Source organism: Juglans regia, chromosome 13, assembly GCF_001411555.2.
Source record: "Juglans regia cultivar Chandler chromosome 13, Walnut 2.0, whole genome shotgun sequence".
In the NCBI taxonomy this organism is placed as follows: Eukaryota; Viridiplantae; Streptophyta; class Magnoliopsida; order Fagales; family Juglandaceae; genus Juglans; species Juglans regia.
This window is the reverse complement of record NC_049913.1, coordinates 7,231,949-7,249,676: the sequence shown is the minus strand read 5'-3', so window position 1 is coordinate 7,249,676 and position 17,728 is coordinate 7,231,949. Positions and strand designations below refer to the sequence as shown.

Below are 17,728 nucleotides of genomic sequence, written 5' to 3'. Positions count from 1 at the left end.
GTGCATGTACAACTCAAGTGTCCTAGAAGTTTGGATTCCCAGGCCTACATACTAATGGTAATATTTTTCATAAAAATAAAACTCGAGAGTTCAAGAACACTTATCTAGAAGAATTCCCTCTATTCGCTCGGCGAGTACTTAGCACATGGGAAAATCGTCCTTCTCCTACCTCCGACTTAGAAAGTGAAACGAATCCCACAGAAGGCGTTATTGTTGATGCTGAAAAAATTGCACAATAGGCTGGAAGGAGAGAAATATTCATTCCCGGCCCACTGGGTCGACTTGGGCCTTGATCAGTGTTATTTGGAGCCCCCGACAGTGTTTCGCTGCAGCTGTATGGTGTCGATGCGTACGTGCATGTCGATGAATGAAAAATAAGTGTAGAAAAAGTTAGAGTAAGAGACATACAGATTTACGTGGTTCAACATGTTGCATACGTCCATGAGTGTTTGAAGAGAAAAAATCCACTGTAATATACTTGTTTACAGTCTCTCATGACTTCTCATTTCTTATTGTACAAAGAAAGCTATAGGTCTTCCTATTAGAGACGATGTCTTCCTCGGGAGGTTGCTGAAGAAGAAGAAGAAGGTCCCATTTGGTCATCTGATCCCTTACTTTTATCTCATTATCTATTGCGCATGCCTGCCTGCTATGATGTGACCGATCCCTTTGCATGTCTGTCAGCGGAGGTGAGGCCCGACCATTGGCGTGTCTGAGTATCTCTTCTTTTCCCCACTCTTTCCTGACACCCTTTTTCTTACTCTCTTGACCAATGGTCCTCTATTGTCTCTCACTCCCCTCCTCTCTATTTTGTCCTCTAGTGTGGCTTGGTCTGCTGGGTCTAGACTTCATTAGACCTTGGTGTTTTATCCTTCACAAGTTTGCTTCAATGTTCGTCAAGATCCAATTACCTCATGGTGGTATTATGATCTGTTTCCCGTTGAGTCTGAATATCCATGAAAGTCATTTCTACGTGCCATTTCATAATGGATGGACGGAGAAGTAAAATTCCTCTGGTTGAACCCAGGTTGCTGTCAACGGATCCATTGGCATAGAAATTGATAACTGAAATAATTTCGTAAAGAAGCACAAGCTAGAGGTTTGGTGACATTTTACTTGGAATTTTACCATGCAAAAACCTCTTTCATTTTATCAGTGAGTTTTTCCATAAAAAAAATAAACTGATGCAGATAGATCCAATCTAAAATAGTAAAATGCAAGAACAAGAAGTGAAAATCGTCCAGTTTAAACACAGATTCATGGGAAAACAAAATAATTTTTTCAGACACAACTGCAATAGGCATCTGTACATTTAAACGGGCAAATGGCCACTGGGCATTGGGCGGATGAAACGACGTCGTTGGTATAATGCAAGATTAAATAGTCAAAAAACGACGCTGTTCTGTACTGTTCTTTTACTTTTTTTCAATTATCGAGCAGAGAGAGAGAGAGAGAGAGAGAGAGATGGAGAACACGGCGATCCTGAGGGAGTGGTTCGAGAGAGTGGACTCGGAGAATACTGGAAGCATCACTGCTCCTCTGCTCAAGGTTCTTCTTCTTCTTCTTCGTCGTCGTAGCAATCTGTACTACTAATTGATCTCAATTTTAATTGAAACGATCACTTTTCCCCATGACCAGAGAGCTCTCGCTGTTGGGAACCTCGAATTCCCTCTCTCTGTCGTTCAGCAGATGATCAGGTCTTTATTTCATCATCTCTTTGTCATTCTCATATCCCGAATATAATAAATTGAACTTGTATGACGCTTGTTGCAGGATGTACGATTTTGATAGGAACGGCACCATGAGCTTCGATGGTGAGCGGATTTTTAGTTTCTTTATCGATTTCATATTTTCGGTGATTTCCTCACTTATATTTACTTTGGTGCTTGCTTAAACTTGATTGTCTTTCTAATTTTGGTTTAAACCTGTCTTTTTTCTCAGAATTCGCTGCGCTCAACAAGTTCCTTCTCAAGGTGTTCGACCTTTCCATGAAATCACTCCACCTTTTTTTAAATTTGTCATGAAAACTTTAGTATTAATGGCCAACACTAGCTATAAGTCTCAACGGCACGTAATTGATTACCATTTTCAATGGCCACTCGCTTTATACTGCTGATTCCTTTGCTTTGCAGGTTCAACAAGCTTTCTCTGACCTAGAGAGGTGATTTTCTTGCTTTCTGTTTCAGAAGCTTATTCGGTTACATGTGATTGTAATGTGAAGTAACATAACCTTAGTATTGTCTTTTGCCATATCGGATCATTTTTTGCAGAGCTCGCGGATACATTGTTCCGGATGAAGTGTACGAGGTATTTTTTTGTTGTAGATGTATACCCCCGTTTTTTATTTTTTATGAATGTACGCGGTCCCCTTGTATCTATTTTTTATACTATTAATGAGAAACCTTGTGATTCCCCTCCTCTTTTTTGCCCAAATATGTTTTTTCCTCAACTGCTGAGGTATTGGTTGCAGGCGTTGGTGAAGATTGGTTTCTCATTGGACACTCCTGCTTTTTACACAGTTTGCGAGGTATGGCTTATACCTTGATAAACAAGACTAGAAACTTTTGTTATGAAAAATTATGTGTAGAACTCTGAGTCTTCAGGGTTTGATTAAGAGTCTTGTTTTTTGTGTTCTCTATTCCCCACGGTTGTTCAAGTACATGTTTGAAAATTTTGATCTGTTTAATGACATAAATTTTACGTTTGATCCAAGTGTTCAACTGGTTTGATCATGTTGAGAATGCTTATAAGTTTTTTTCTTGATTGCTCAGAGCTTTGATCAAAAGAAGAATGGGAGATTTCGGCTGGATGACTTCATATCTCTTTGTATATTTTTACAGTCTGCTCGGTAAGTATCCATTATATTCCAGAAAACTGCATGTTTGATGTTACACCTTTCATACTTTGGGTAATATGAGCAATAATGTAAGGTAATGGTGCCATTAATGGTGCAGTGGGTGTACATGGTCACCATGGGGTGATTTTGGTCTTAAGTTTGATTGGGCTCATTTTAGTCTTGTAGCTTAGTTCTACCAAATGGTCCACAGTAGCACAGTAAACTCATTTTCCATTAGAGGCGATTCACACGAAGTGAGACCCATTGAGTCTAGAGTGAATAATACTTCTAAATCGAACCAGGAATTCTAATCTTTAAATATTATTATTCTCATTGTGGTTATGTTCTAATTTTGTTTCCTGCAGGAATTTATTCAATTCATTTGATACAGCAAAGCAAGGCAGGGTGACTCTTGATCTCAACCAATTTGTCTACTGCAGTGAGTACTCTGATTCTCCCTAAGAAAAACTAAAAAGCTTATGGTTTAAAGTTAACTTTTAGTGTATTGCGACCTTTCATGGCATTTTTAGTCTTCTGGACCACTTCAGATCTTTGAGGCAATCAACCAAATATAATTTCAGTGCCCAAAATGCTATCCTTTTAAACTTTTTACCTAAATATGTCTGCCATTTTCGTTGTAAAAACAGTGATCTTGCAGTGAGGGAGGCTGGTTAATTTGGGGCTCCACATTCCCGTGGACCCCATCCGAGATCCGCTTGATTTTGAAATACTTTTGATCTTTGTAATTAATGTAGTCCACAGAGGGCACTCTCCCTAACCGTCAAAGAGTTCAAACCACCGATTTTATGGGTGCCAGTTTTGTCAAACAACTGTTGTCAAGTACCATATTTTAACAAGTTAATGCATTCTTTTCTTGTTCAGCTGCGAATTGTAGAATATGAATTCAACTTCAGAGTACCAGGCAAAGTTGACCAGATGCTGTACAATGTCTTTGTACATTTTGTCGGATGTTCATGAATATATTTCATTTTTCCTGGAATTGAGTAGATTGTTTTATATGTGGCTCATACTGAAAAATGCTTATTTGAATAATGTTACCGTAATATTTTAGATGGTGAAATTCTTTTCTGTATGTGTGTCATGAACATATACAAGGCCAACCTGGAGCTTGGTCTTTCTCAAACTGATGTGTCTTGAAAAGCCAATCTTCAATGACAATTCAGATTGTTTTGAGTTCGTCGACCCTGAATACCCGAAGCACAAAAAGAGAAAACAGATTTCTTTGCAACCATTTGGGTCGATGATTGCTATAAGAAGAGTGCTCTTTGCAATCTCCATAATTTGTGATTTAGCCTTAATGTCAAGTGGGCATTGGTTTCTAATCTTCAATTTTCTTTTATGCTCCATATATGGTAATGGTATATCATAAGTATGTCCTGATTTTTGGCGTTTGTTCTCTCACGACTTTAACATTAGTCTTTTCTGTAATAACACCATGACCAAGAGTAAACTGAGTTTTTCCTTTACTTAAAACATGGCAAAAATTCATCCAAAACATCATACGTTTCTCACAAGAGTTAATTAGAATTTCGTCCTTAATTTTTGTACGGTCAGTGCAGAATGGGTTTCTCGTTCTAACCAAAACAACAGTTTGTCTGCTCCACATTTTTTTTTTTTGGCTATTTTTACACCAAAGCTATCAGACTGAAATTAATTTTTAAATATTATCCATTCGGTTTTATAATCTGCTTCTAAATTTACAAAACTGACTCTATTTCACGTGCACAAATCTAAAAAGAATAAAGATATCAAAATTCCTTCAAAAGGCATAACAAGTGCACGTAGTTGGTTCTGTCCTAAAGCAATTGAACACGATCCCGAGCTTTGGCATGTTGCCAAAGAAGTGAGAGTAAAGCCTTCTCTAGATCTTCTGGCATGTGTACTTGAACTAAATAAATCACATACTCCGAGAAAGTACCATCACAAGGCAATGTGATGCCGATGGGTTCATTGCTAGGCAGTCCAAACTCCTCAGACATTCTCAAGAGCTCCCCGAAGATCATTTTGCTGACATATTCTAAGGGAACCACAAACCGTTTTTTGTCATCGGTGTATACAACAAAATGACCTTTACTGGCCATTAAAGATTGCAAACCCACATCACTTTGTATGGATGAAATCCTCTAAGGCTTATTAGCAGCCATACTCTGCCACTCCTTTGACATTACGATGAGCCGTGTGGGGTTTAGAATGAGGTTTCTTAACAAGCAATAAGTAGGAAAGAGCCCTAGAGGTGCGATATTTCAGATGCTGGATCTTGTGTTCTGTATAAAGCTATATATCCACAAGGTTAGACAGCACCAAACACTGCTGTCATCTTTTGTGTTAGGCTGATGGCTATGTGATTATCAAACCAAACCAATAATTGGGATAGTGGGCATGGCATGTCTGTTCTCTGTTTGGCCATCAACAACACTTCAGGGTCGGCCATTGATGTTTCTTGTTATTTATGCAGAGGCTCTCTGTTTCAATTTTCCATCTTTTTACTGCCCCCGTTTCTTGCACCTAAGAAGGTCCTTAATTTAGGACTTGAGTGTCGAGAAGTCCATATTCCTGACTTGGGAATGGGTCATCCAGAAGCCCAATAGACCTTTCGTTGGAGCCCGAGCCCAAAATAATCCCCTTGAAAACTTCGAATTAGCTCCAAAAATGTGAACCTCTCAAAAGCGGCTTATCCCCTCCATATACACCAACGTATATAAACTATAAACCACCCTTTTGAAAATCAAGACAAGCCACGGGTAGACTCAACCATGGAGACCCTGAAGCTCCCACACTCTCTACACTGCGGCAATGGAGGCAAAAAGGCTCTCTTCCCATTCCCCTCTTCGAGCTTGTCTCCCAGATCACACTTTCCAATCTGCCCGAACCGCAAATTCGCGCTTTTCACTGGTACTTTCTTTCAAAACTCTACCTTTTGTTTTTTTCCGGTTCTCTCGTTAGAAACCGTTCCAGCATAGCTTTTTAAGTGTAATTACCGAAGCTGAAGGTTTGAGAGCTTCCCTAATTTCCTGCTCGTCAGGGATAGCACATAGAAGATTATTGTCCTCCTCCGTGATTACTGGTATAATTTCCCCCCGGAGGTCCTGTGGAAATTGGGGGTTCGTAGAGGAGTATATCTGTTTAAAGTACTTAACCATATATATTATTCTCAATATCCTCTCTTGAATTCAGCCAAACCCCGTCCCTGGTTTTTAGAAATTCAATGGGATAAAATTTCTTTTACCCACTATACTGGGAAGTAGAAGATTAATAAATTCATAAAAACCCAGACTCATAGATTGGTGAAAGAATGAAAACCCAAAAAGAATCTGAAAGAGAGATTGAATAAAAGTTTAATATATTTTTGGACACTATGTTACTGCTTTTTGGAAGCTATTGTCATCAAGAAGTCTAATAAAAGAAAGAAATGAAGTTTTTAAAATGATTACACTTGTTTGTAGGACTTTTGAGATATGAAGTACGGTTCTTTATGTTGTGCTCGGGTTTTTGACATATGATCAATTGCTAATATTTCGGAAGAAGTTTTGTAATTTTTTCGGATCACATTAGATAGGTAAAGCCATCCTTAGAAAGAAATAAAATATATTTGGTCAAAATGGGGTTTCCTTTATCTCTTTGATTTTAATGAAATATTCTTTATTACGGGACCTTAATGAGACACTTTTATCCTGGAGGGAATTACACAAGCACTTTAATTGCTTGCCTTTTAAGCTGGTCCTAATTATTAACAATCTACTTTTACACTATAATTATCTCCCTTGAATAATTATTCTTTTGTGGCACTTTATAATAGATTGATGTGCTTTCAAAGCATTGTACTAGGTTCTTAGGGTTGATGCACGAGTTTTCTGAATATTGATCTTTGGGATTATGCAGGTCTTTTTATGAGAACCATTACCATGGTTTCTCCTAATATTTTCCCGCGTGGTCATTGTGATCTAAAAGAAGCACAACATGCGCATTTTAGCAAAACCAGTACATCAGGTTGCTGTATTTAGGTGTATAAGTTTTTTATTACAAGCTTATAAATTTTCCTTCAGCTTCTGTCATCAAGGGATATGAAATTTACTGCATGAATTTTCAGCATCGATGCAGACCATGACTGAGGAACTGATGGAAGATACATCAAAGGATGACCCTGTAAGTGGGGATTCTATTCGCCGTCAGTTTCTTAATTTTTATGCTTCCCGTGGTCACAAGGTTCTTCCAAGTGCTTCTTTGGTACCAGATGATCCGACAGTTCTACTGACAATTGCAGGAATGCTTCAATTCAAGCCTATATTCCTTGGCAAGGTATAACGAAACTTCTTGTTAAACTAATGTCAGGTTCCTAGAATATTGTCTTTGAACTTAAAAAAAAATGTCTTTTTTATAAGGTAACTCTCAGAATCAAATGGTCTAATTAGCATGAAAGACTCTTGAAGATATGTTTATTATATTTTTCTGATGGTGTTAACGTATCCTGTTCAGGTTCCCAGACAGGTACCTTGTGCGACAACTGCGCAAAGATGCATACGTACCAACGATGTGGAGAATGTAGGTCGAACAGCTCGACATCACACATTTTTTGAGATGCTTGGAAACTTCAGTTTTGGAGATTACTTCAAGAAGGAAGCAATTAGATGGGCATGGGAGCTGTCGACCATGGAGTATGCATGAATTATTTTGCTGCTAATGGGTCATTAACTTATATGTATATGTTCGTAGAAAAAATAGTTATATATATTGTGCTCTTTTCCTGATGAATGATTTCTTGTTATTGCACTGAAGGCTTCATTGCTAGTTAGTATATTATCCAGGCTGCTTGTGCAAGCAAGTTTATGTGTGTATGCGAGCAAAAATTTCATATGTTACGAATGAAGCGAGGGCAATATTGATGTTCTATGACACAGACATCTGAGTCTCAACCAAAAATCGATTCCTCATAAGGCGAATGCCCTCTAAGGACAGAAATGTTGTGTTTCTTTTTCAAGGATATAAGCAATTTCTTTCTAAGATTCAATATGTTGATATTTGTATTTGATTGAGTGTGCTCTTGATATATGTTTTTTTAAATCTATCAAAACAAAAAAACAAAAATGAACAGTTAGTATATTGTTTCAGCATATTTTATTTTGCTAGGTAAGAAACTTATTAACTGACCACATACTTATTTTTCCTACAGATTTGGATTGCCAGCTGAGAGACTATGGATCAGTATTTATGAAGATGATGACGAAGCTTTTAAAATCTGGCATGATGAGGTCAGTCAAACAGAGTTCATAATTAGTTATATGTTAAACTTTATGTATGACTATTTTGCATTTGGAACTACATATACTCTTCCACGTTTGTGGGATTGCATCTGGTTTTTAATTTTTAATTTTTTATTATTGTTATTTGTCTTATATTTTTTAGTCATGGACTTGTATGCTGGAGTTTATGACTTTTCACATAAATATCAACGTATCGGTATAAATTTTAGTCCTGGACTTGCATCCTGGAGTTTATGATCATCGTCATCATTATTACTTGTGTGAACTTATTGGCTGTATGTGTCTGTTTCCCATAAATCACATTATAACCTGGAAAAGAAAAAATATAACCAAGTGCTATTTATGGTTATGTACACTCTATAAACAAGGCTTTTGCTTCAGGTGGGGGTTCCTGTGGAGCGTATAAAGAGGATGGGTGAAGATGACAACTTTTGGACTAGTGGAGTTACCGGTCCCTGTGGTCCCTGCTCAGAGATTTATTATGATTTCCATCCTGAGAGGGGAATTTTAGACACTGTATGTATTGTATGAGTTCAAGTGACCATTCTTCATTTCCTAGGCTCTTCATCTTTGTTTGAAGGTGCAAACTGATGATTAGTTTATGCTGGTGCTTTTTGTTTGTTTTACATTATTTTATGAATGATATACAGGATCTTGGAGATGATACTAGGTTCATAGAGTTCTACAATCTGGTTTTCATGCAATACAACAAAACAGAGGATGGTACTCTTGAACCCTTAAAACAGAAGAATATAGACACTGGGCTTGGTCTAGAGCGTATGGCTCGTATCCTCCAGAAGGTGTATGTTGGTTTGCCACAATACAGAAATAATGAAATGAACATTCTTTCTTTCTTTCCTTTTTTACCATTGGGAGAGGAAATTGAATTATTGGAACATGGATAGCAAACCAAGCATGATATTCTATGCTTCAAAACTTCTAATCACGTAAATCATATTTCGCATGCAGGTTCCAAACAACTATGAGACTGACTTGATTTATCCCATTATAGAGAAGGCCTCAGAGTTGGCCAATGTGTCATATGTTCTTGCTGATGATCATACCAAGATGAACCTTAAAGTACACCATCTTTTATGAAGCTGAAAATACTTTTTAAGTTTCTGTTTCAACATATATTTTCTCTTTCATAATAAATGTGCATGACTCCTCTATTAATTTAGTTATTATTTTCATTATCAGATTATAGGAGATCATGTGCGTGCAATTGTATATCTCATATCAGACGGAGTGTTCCCCTCAAACATTGGGAGAGGTTATGTAGTTCGGCGGCTTATCAGAAGGGCTGTCCGTACTGGCAGGTTGCTTGGTATAAAGGGGGACGGTAGGGGTAATGTAGAAGGAGCATTTTTGCCAATAGTTGCAGAAAAAGTAATAGAATTAAGCACTCATATTGATATGGATGTAAAGGACAGAGCATCACGAATTCTCGAGGAGTTGAAAAGGGAAGAACTTCGCTTTGTACAAACATTGGAGAGAGGAGAAAAACTGCTGGAAGAAATGCTAGCTGATGCATTCTTACATGCAAAAGAAAATGGAACTGCACCTTGTTTGTCCGGCAAAGATGCTTTTCTTTTGTATGACACATATGGGTTTCCTGTAGAGATAACAAAAGAAGTGGCTGAAGAACGTGGTGCAAGTGTAGATGTGAATGGTTTTGATGTTGAAATGGAGAACCAAAGACGTCAATCTCAGGCTGCACACAGTGCTGTTAAACTTGCAGTTGGAAATGGTGCAGATATTACGGAAGATGTACCTGACACTGAATTTCTTGGATATGACACCCTTTATGCTAGAGCATTAGTGGAGAGCCTTCTGGTGAATGGGAACCCAGTGATACAGGTTTCAGAAGGAAGTGAAGTAGAAGTTCTGCTGAACAGAACACCATTTTATGCAGAATCAGGTGGTCAAATTGCTGATCATGGCTTTCTATATTTTAGTGATGGTGAAAGCCGCGAGAAAGCTGTTGTCGAGATAAAAGATGTCCAAAAATCTTTTGGTAACATATTTGTTCATAAGGGTACTATCAGAGAGGGAGTTCTAGAGGTTGGTAGAGAAGTGGAAGCAACGGTAGATGCAAAACTGAGGCAGCGGGCAAAGGTACATGCTTAACTGCTGGTTCAACTTTATTTTTCCCAAATTGTGAAGTCTAGAACACAATCTTCAGATGAGAAGAGGTTAAAACAAATATAGTTGTTATTAACTCGAGCTTATGTCCAAGCTCAAAATGATTTGGAAGGTAGAAAAGTCAAATATTAAGTGGTACTTCCTGTTCACCAAGAGATACGTCATACCTTGTGGAATGTATATCTTTCTATTTTCAGCACTTTTTAGCTTGCTGCCTAAATTTAGTTTGGTATTTTGCAGGTTCATCATACTGCTACGCATTTGCTACAAGCTGCACTAAAGAAAGTTGTAGGCCAGGAAACATCACAAGCAGGTTCATTGGTTGCTTTTGATCGTCTCAGGTTTGATTTCAACTTCCACCGACCACTTCATGAGAATGAGATTGTGGAAATCGAAGGAATTATCAACAGATGGATTGGCAACGCAACACTTCTTCAAACTAAAGTTATGCCTCTTGTTGATGCAAAAAGAGCCGGGGCTATTGCAATGTTTGGGGAAAAATATGGAGAACAGGTTTGAAGCTTCTAAGTTTTAATAACAAATTTTTGCGGACATTAATAATGGCTTACCTTTATACTCATTCTGCTGAGCTTCTTCAAAGTTGATCAGTCTTACCATTATATGGTTTATGGTGAGCATGATGAGAGAGTGATCAAAAGTAGGATTCTAAAGCATAACTAACTTCTTGGCCAGGAGGACCATATTTTATTGTCTCTCCTCTTTAATTATTGTGTTTCTTACTCTCAAGTGATTGCCTTTGTAGTATCTGTTTGGTACAAATGTTCTACTCCAAACAATCTCAGAGGTCATATTGTCAGGACAGGACATGTACTTATTTCAACATTCAACAGGACACCTTGGATATCCATAGTGTCTGATACAAAACCTGTTCATTCATTTCTGTTTTCTAATAGTTTGATTGTTATAGGTACGTGTTGTAGAGGTCCCAGGTGTATCGATGGAACTATGTGGCGGGACCCATGTCAGCAATACATCTGAGATACGTGGCTTCAAAATAATCTCAGAGCAGGGTATAGCATCTGGAATCAGACGAATAGAAGCTGTGGCTGGTGAACCTTTCATTGAATATGTCAATGCGAGAGATTACCATATGAAAAACCTCTGTTCCACTCTCAAAGTATGTTTTTTTTTTCCTTTTACAATTGTTATTAATTGCAAAACTTATGTGAGTCCTTTCTTTGTTTTGCTGTATCCTTGAAAAGAATCATGTGTGTTTTTAGAGAACCATTTATTTAACGTTCATCCCTCTGCTAGTAACACCAGTTTTATCGTTTGTGTCTAACCGTGAGTTTAAACTTTTTATAGAATCCCCAAGTCAGTGAGAATTTCTGACTGTGGGAAATTAAAAAATAGAACTATCATCATCAACCTCCCTCCAGCTCCAGCACTTCTATAATTTTAATTTGTTTATTGTACTATTCATTCTATAGGATTGGCTCTCTCTTCTTTTTGGTCCTCAGTTTTTGAATGCTGTATGGTGCCTTAGACATCCATTCATGACTAGAACAAGAATCTCTAATATGTTTTAGAGTTTCCTTTTATAGGTGAAGGCTGAAGAAGTAACAATCAGGGTAGAAAATCTCTTAGAGGAGTTACGGGTGGTAAGAAATGAAGTTTCTGCTTTGCGAGCGAAGGCAGCAGAATACAAAGCAGCAACTGTTGCGAGCAAGGCATTCCCAGTGGGCAGTTCAAAAAAAATCATGTACGTATCTGCCTCCATACATACATGGTTACAGTTGTTCATATACATATGGATCCCTCAAATCTGCCCTCTGTCCCACCAGCACCCAAAAAATAAAAAAAATAAAACCTTAAAAATAGAAAAAAAAAATCACGAAGAGAAAAACTTAGATATGCAAAATAGGAACGGTGAGAAAATTATTCATTAAGATATGCACATTATTGCCCAAGATACACCAAATTATTCTTGATATCGTATTGATTGCATCATCCTCATTTGTAGTCCTTGAAACCTGTGTGAACTTGTGAAGTAGCCAGATGCACCAAATTTTTCCTTGTCTTCTGCTCTTTCAGTATTTTCAAGACGAGATATAATCTCAAAAGTATCACATAACACTTCCATGTAGAAAGCGTTATGATGTTTAGCATTTTTTTTTTTGGTCTCTGAAAAACTTCCGTTTCAGGATATTAGTTGAGTGCATGGATGATATTGACGCTGATTCACTGAAAAGTGCGGCTGAATATCTGGTGGATGTACTACAAGACCCAGCAGCTGTGGTATTGGGTTCATGTCCAGGTGAAGGGAAGGTTAGTTTGGTTGCCGCATTCACTCCTGGAGTTGTGGATTTAGGAGTACAGGCAGGGAAGTTCATAGGACCTATAGCTAAGTTGTGTGGTGGGGGAGGGGGTGGCAGGCCCAATTTTGCTCAGGCAGGCGGGAGGAAACCTGAGAATTTGTCAAGTGCCCTAGACAAAGCCCAATCAGAGCTTGTCTCAATCCTGACTGAGAAGGCAAGCTGACATCTACGCTTATTTGATTGAATTTCCCTGTGGAAAGTTTACACAAGCACAACTTTTGCACCTCAAGGCCGCTGTGCAATTCTTTGTTTACAACTGCTAAAGTTGTGCGCATTTGCGTCTTTTCCTCACACAGGAATGGCTGTAGATTGTGACAATACCCTTGGAGTAGGGGAAAGAAAGTATAGGATCTAGTCTTTCACTCCATTATAGCTTTATCGCAAAACTCCATTTTGTAGTAGGACCTAAAATCTGGGTCATGAGATTGTCGTGAAGTGTTGAACCTTGGACCTTAAAGGGAGTGATACTCCAAGATCAAGACCTTCATCACTTGGGCCAATCCCTTGGGATTTTTATGCATATATATACAATAGAGGTTTAAATAGTCTTATACAATAATGTGGTTTGATAATATTGCAACTTGGTGCACAAACTCTTTATCTCTATGGACCAAACCGAAAGTTGCTACACATTTGTCATGGGCAGCTGGTTCCTACAGCTTTGATTTAATGATAGCCTTGCTGTGGTATACACCCAAGAGTCCATTGACGAAAGTGATGAATGATGATGCCAGGAACAACCTGTTTTTTTGGGTAAGTATGCAAAACGCCTTCAGTATAAAATTTTTTACTTGAGTGGAAACCACTAGAGAACCGTGTGTGAAAGCCTGGTTGGCTGGTGAAAAAACCAGAACTATTGTTTGTCCACTACCGAGTTGTGTGTTCCAGTCCTTATAGCATACCGATATGGTTTAAATTTCCATAAGTGGAGGTCTTCATGAAGTTGTTCTGTTCTTTCTTTTGTTGAGCCAAAAAAAAAATCTGAAAAAAGGGTTATTTGAGGTTATTGTGCTATTGCCGCTGCTTATAATTTTCCTGAAGAGAATGATATATAAATATGAATAAAAATATCATGGAAGGTTCTCCTCCAAAGCCCTCTATATAGCTGTTTAAATTTTGGCATTATTCTTGATTTATAGGTGGGGTTGGTGTAGACTTTGTTCTTATCTTTGCACCCCCATCGACAAGAATCCTCATATTCAACGAACTTTTATTCCCCACCCTGCATATTGGGGTGTCGGGGGCGGGGTTTTTCCTCTGCCTCCGTCCATACAGGGGTGTGGTACCTCTTCTGTTGGCTGGGGTGCGAGGGTAGACCTCCATCCGTCCCCACCCCCGCATCCCCCTACTGGGCCTTTGGCCTAGTACAGTTTTCTGGACTCTAAATGGCCTATAATCCGTTTTCGGGTCACTTTGAGTCCAGAATTTAACTTAAAAAATATATAGATTTAAAAATTGAAAAAAATAATATATATATATGTATAGAGAGAGAGAGAGATTGAACTATTAAGTAGATATTAAGTTTTAATTATTAACTAAGTAATAATCATCACTAAGACACTAAGCTAAAATAAGTAGTTTACAATTATACAAATTAAGAGAACTAATAAACTATTATACTATTACAAACTCTCCTAAAAAAATTTATATTACAAATTGTACAATTAACTATTGTAGCAACATTACAATTAATTGTAAATTAACAAAAACATAATTTTTCAATTTGATCAATTTGATTTTGGGATGGAGCCGTGGCACTGAGTTCACTGAGTGGTGAGTTGTGTCGACTGCTATGAGACTGAAAATCAAGATCATAAAAGTTAATAAGTTATAAAACCTAAAATATTAATAAGTTAAAAATAAAACAAATTAGAATTAAAAAGTTATAGATATGAAATAAAATTTTAAATGTAAAAAACAATTAAGGAAGAAATTGTGCAAACCATGGCAATGGTAGGTCCAATACAAAGTCATACTGCATTGGAGGTAGTCGTAGACGCCGTCTCATGTATCACTATAAGTATTAAATTTGAAATCAAATTAATGAAAATAAATAAATTAAAATAAGAACATTCGAAATATGAATTGAAGTTTCCTTAGTCCAATTCTGTGTGCAAATCAAAGCCTCCACAGTGGCAGGAGCTAATGAACTCCGAAATGAATCTAATACATGTGCTCCAGTGCTAAAGGCCGACTCTGAGGCTACGGTGCTAACAGGGATGGGCCAAAAGTGTGCCGGCTATGTCTCCAAGGATGAGATACTTCACAACATTCATCTTCCACCAACTTAATATATCAAAATCTCGTGAAAATAGTAGAATTTATGCTGCTAAGTATCTGTCTATCTCTGACTGAGCCTCTAGAGAACCCCAGAGGAAGGGGGTCTGCTCATACCTCCCACCTCACTCCAATTTACGTCTTTTCCCAACCTCGCCTTAGGAAATTGTGAGCCTGAAACTGAGGGGGTAGGTGTAAGTGCCACAATATTACTACCCCGCAGGGTGGAAAACTCATCAAATAATCTATCAAGAGTTTTCCGAACCCTTGATGCAATAAGCTCCACCCATACTTGCCCGTACGCAAGGCCCAATCCAAATAGCATGCCATCTAACTTATATCTCGGGTCAAATACGATAGCTACATATAACAAAATATTAGCCCTAGTTAAATCTCTCCAATACTTGTTGTACTTCGTCCCCATAATCAATGACATCTCCCGCAACCTAATGTGACCACCTGCGATCATGTCATCTAATTCTTCTTTTACCATACATATTTGCTGACATACAATATTGGATGTAGGGTACAAAGTTACAGATAGTCTCGTGGTAACATCGTAAAATAGTCTCAAAAACTCTACAAAATAGCTACAATTTTCCAATCATCATCATTTACGGGTTTCCCCAATCCCCTGTGATCATCAAAATGTTTAACATATTAGATGTTTTCGTCACCCAATAATACAAATGCCAGCTTATATTCTTGGGTCACCTCCAACATAAAAAATGTTGAGTTCCATCGTGTAGGCATATCAGTACAAAGACCCTTCTTAGATGTTAGGCCCGCAGATCTCACAGCAACCTTGAATTTCTCCAACCTTGAAGTAGAAGATCTCACCCATCTCACAGTAGTCCTAACCCAAGCAATCGCGTCATGAAGATCCCTTAAACCATCAGTGACAATCAGATTCAGAATATGTGCCGCACATCTCACATGCAGACACTCACTACCCATGAGTGTCTTATTTGCCTCTCTAAGATAGGTCGTCAGATGTCCCAATGCAACATCGTTAGACGAGGCATTATCGACTGTGACTGTAACAACTCGGGTCAACCTCCACTCCTTTATTACGGCCTCCAAAGCCTTCCCAATTGTCTCATCCTTATGATTAGTGATTTTACAAAATCTTATAATTTTCTTTTGCAATGTCCAATGACAATCAATAAAATGCACAGTCAAAGACATATAATTAAAATTTTGGACCGATGTCTAAGTGTCAGTGGCGAGACAAACAAATTGATCCGCCAATTTACCCCTCAACTTCTCATTTTCAATGTAAAAATATTTTTTTACATCCTTTGTCATCATGTGGCGAGAATGATTATTAAACCTTGGTTCCAAGTAGCGAGAATACACTTAGAACCATTTCCCATCAACAAGTTGAAAATGTAGCTCGTCTATAATGACCATACGAGTTAGGTGTCTTCTACACTCATTGGGATCATACTTAGTATACCTCCTCAAAGTTGCACTCCCACTAGTCTCATTCGCCATTTTTTGAAGTCTAATTTCTAGCCTAAATTGATTTTTCTCTTATAATGATCTTAATATTTGATTTTTTTTGCATTGCTCTTCTAAGTGCACCTTTAATTGTGAGATGTCATGTTTCTTATAGTAACATCCATAAATTTTTTCACAATGGTTACACTTGACTTGGGGGTTACTTAGGTCACCACCCTCTAGTTTGGTGAAATGACTTCAAACTATTGAAACGGGTTTCTTGCTGGGCTTGGGGGCGGGGCAAGGTGCCGTAGGGCTAGAGGTAGGGGTATGAGTAGGAGGTGTAGGGGTAGGGGTGCCCTCAGCCTAGAAATGAGAGCTCGCACAAGAATCTGCTGGTATTTCCATGAACTCAAATAAACAAGAAATATGAAATTATAGAAACTATAGCAACATGCCAAACAATTAACATCCTGATGATCTTTAATTTCGGACACGACAAAAAAATAAAAAAAATATCATGATTGAATGGATCAGAACTACTACGAAAACACGATAAAAAAATAAAAAATATTGAATACTTTGGTTATTTTTATTTTTCCTTCATGGATATATTATATACACTTTTAATTTTTTTTAAATGGATTTTATGCATGATTTCTAGGTTTCTAGCTACTCATCGATTACAATACTTCAGCCTTTAGGTGTGTATATATATATATATATATATATGTGTGTGTATATATGTTGAATACTTTGGTTATTTTTATTTTTCCTTCATGGATATATTATATACACTTTTAATTTTTTTTTAAATGGATTTTATGCATGATTTCTAGGTTTCTAGCTACTCATCGATTACAATACTTCAGCCTTTAGGTGTGTATATATATATATATATGTGTGTGTGTGTATATATGTTGGTGGCAGTGTCTGAATATTTGTTATATGTGTAGTAAAGTATATTAACAATATAGTTTGTTAGATTTGAAAGAATATAAGCATAACAGCTATATAATGAACATAAAAAAAAAAGTAGAATAAAAAAAAGTATCACTTGACATTCATATATATATATTTCATCTTAATTAATTATATTGTATTTTGAAATATCCTAGTTTGAGATCAGTGTTAAAGTTGCCTCAATACCATGGATATTATATTGTTTTTATGCTCATAGATTGTCTTGTATCTGTCGTTCATCTCTACTCCATTTCACCAGGTTGATTAATGTATACATGTCTTATATATAGGGTCTTTTACGGGGGTGTTTATGATTTAATTTAAACAATTTATTACAAGTACAGATAGAGAATATTGATTAAATAGTAGTGATGAATCTCATGAATGGGATATTGGCAGTTACAAGAAAAAATAAAGTGATATGGAAGTAGAATATGGGATCATCT

The 17,728-nt window shown here is 37.3% G+C and overlaps 3 protein-coding genes across 3 annotated transcripts; 2 read left to right on the top strand and 1 right to left on the bottom strand.

The window, feature by feature from the left end:
* Positions 1–1,409: 1,409 nt before the first annotated feature.
* On the top strand, positions 1,410–3,925 carry LOC109012137 (sorcin-like). Its single transcript, XM_018993643.2, has 10 exons — positions 1,410–1,548; positions 1,639–1,697; positions 1,774–1,814; positions 1,942–1,973; positions 2,133–2,161; positions 2,271–2,307; positions 2,471–2,527; positions 2,772–2,848; positions 3,202–3,275; positions 3,719–3,925. Exons 1-10 carry the CDS (start codon positions 1,465–1,467, stop codon positions 3,736–3,738), a joined length of 510 nt encoding a protein of 169 aa, XP_018849188.1. The 5' UTR covers positions 1,410–1,464; the 3' UTR covers positions 3,739–3,925.
* A 728-nt stretch (positions 3,926–4,653) lies between these two features.
* LOC109012148 (auxin-responsive protein SAUR62-like) lies at positions 4,654–4,938 on the bottom strand. The gene has a single exon (XM_018993654.2). The coding sequence runs from the start codon at positions 4,936–4,938 to the stop codon at positions 4,654–4,656; it is 285 nt and encodes a 94-aa protein (XP_018849199.2).
* Positions 4,939–5,564: 626 nt separating this feature from the next.
* Positions 5,565–13,121, top strand: LOC109012138 (alanine--tRNA ligase, chloroplastic/mitochondrial). Its single transcript, XM_018993644.2, has 13 exons — positions 5,565–5,749; positions 6,737–6,844; positions 6,945–7,153; positions 7,331–7,509; positions 8,025–8,103; positions 8,497–8,631; positions 8,766–8,915; positions 9,085–9,195; positions 9,316–10,233; positions 10,501–10,773; positions 11,189–11,398; positions 11,826–11,983; positions 12,426–13,121. Exons 1-13 carry the CDS (start codon positions 5,611–5,613, stop codon positions 12,760–12,762), a joined length of 3,006 nt encoding a protein of 1,001 aa, XP_018849189.1. The 5' UTR covers positions 5,565–5,610; the 3' UTR covers positions 12,763–13,121.
* The last annotated feature ends 4,607 nt before the right edge of the window (positions 13,122–17,728 follow it).

Bases quoted from the DNA above. Each gene is read 5' to 3' on its own strand.
- LOC109012138 (XM_018993644.2), top strand. From the start codon at position 5,611: ATGGAGACCCTGAAGCTCCCACACTCTCTACACTGCGGCAATGGAGGC. The intron at 5,750-6,736 runs GTACTTTCTTTC...GGGATTATGCAG, and splicing joins CAAATTCGCGCTTTTCACTG to GTCTTTTTATGAGAACCATT. The intron at 11,399-11,825 runs GTATGTTTTTTT...TTCCTTTTATAG, and splicing joins ACCTCTGTTCCACTCTCAAA to GTGAAGGCTGAAGAAGTAAC.
- LOC109012137 (XM_018993643.2), top strand. From the start codon at position 1,465: ATGGAGAACACGGCGATCCTGAGGGAGTGGTTCGAGAGAGTGGACTCG. The intron at 2,308-2,470 runs GTATTTTTTTGT...TATTGGTTGCAG, and splicing joins TTCCGGATGAAGTGTACGAG to GCGTTGGTGAAGATTGGTTT. The intron at 3,276-3,718 runs GTGAGTACTCTG...TTTCTTGTTCAG, and splicing joins CAACCAATTTGTCTACTGCA to CTGCGAATTGTAGAATATGA.
- LOC109012148 (XM_018993654.2), bottom strand. From the start codon at position 4,938: ATGGCCAGTAAAGGTCATTTTGTTGTATACACCGATGACAAAAAACGG.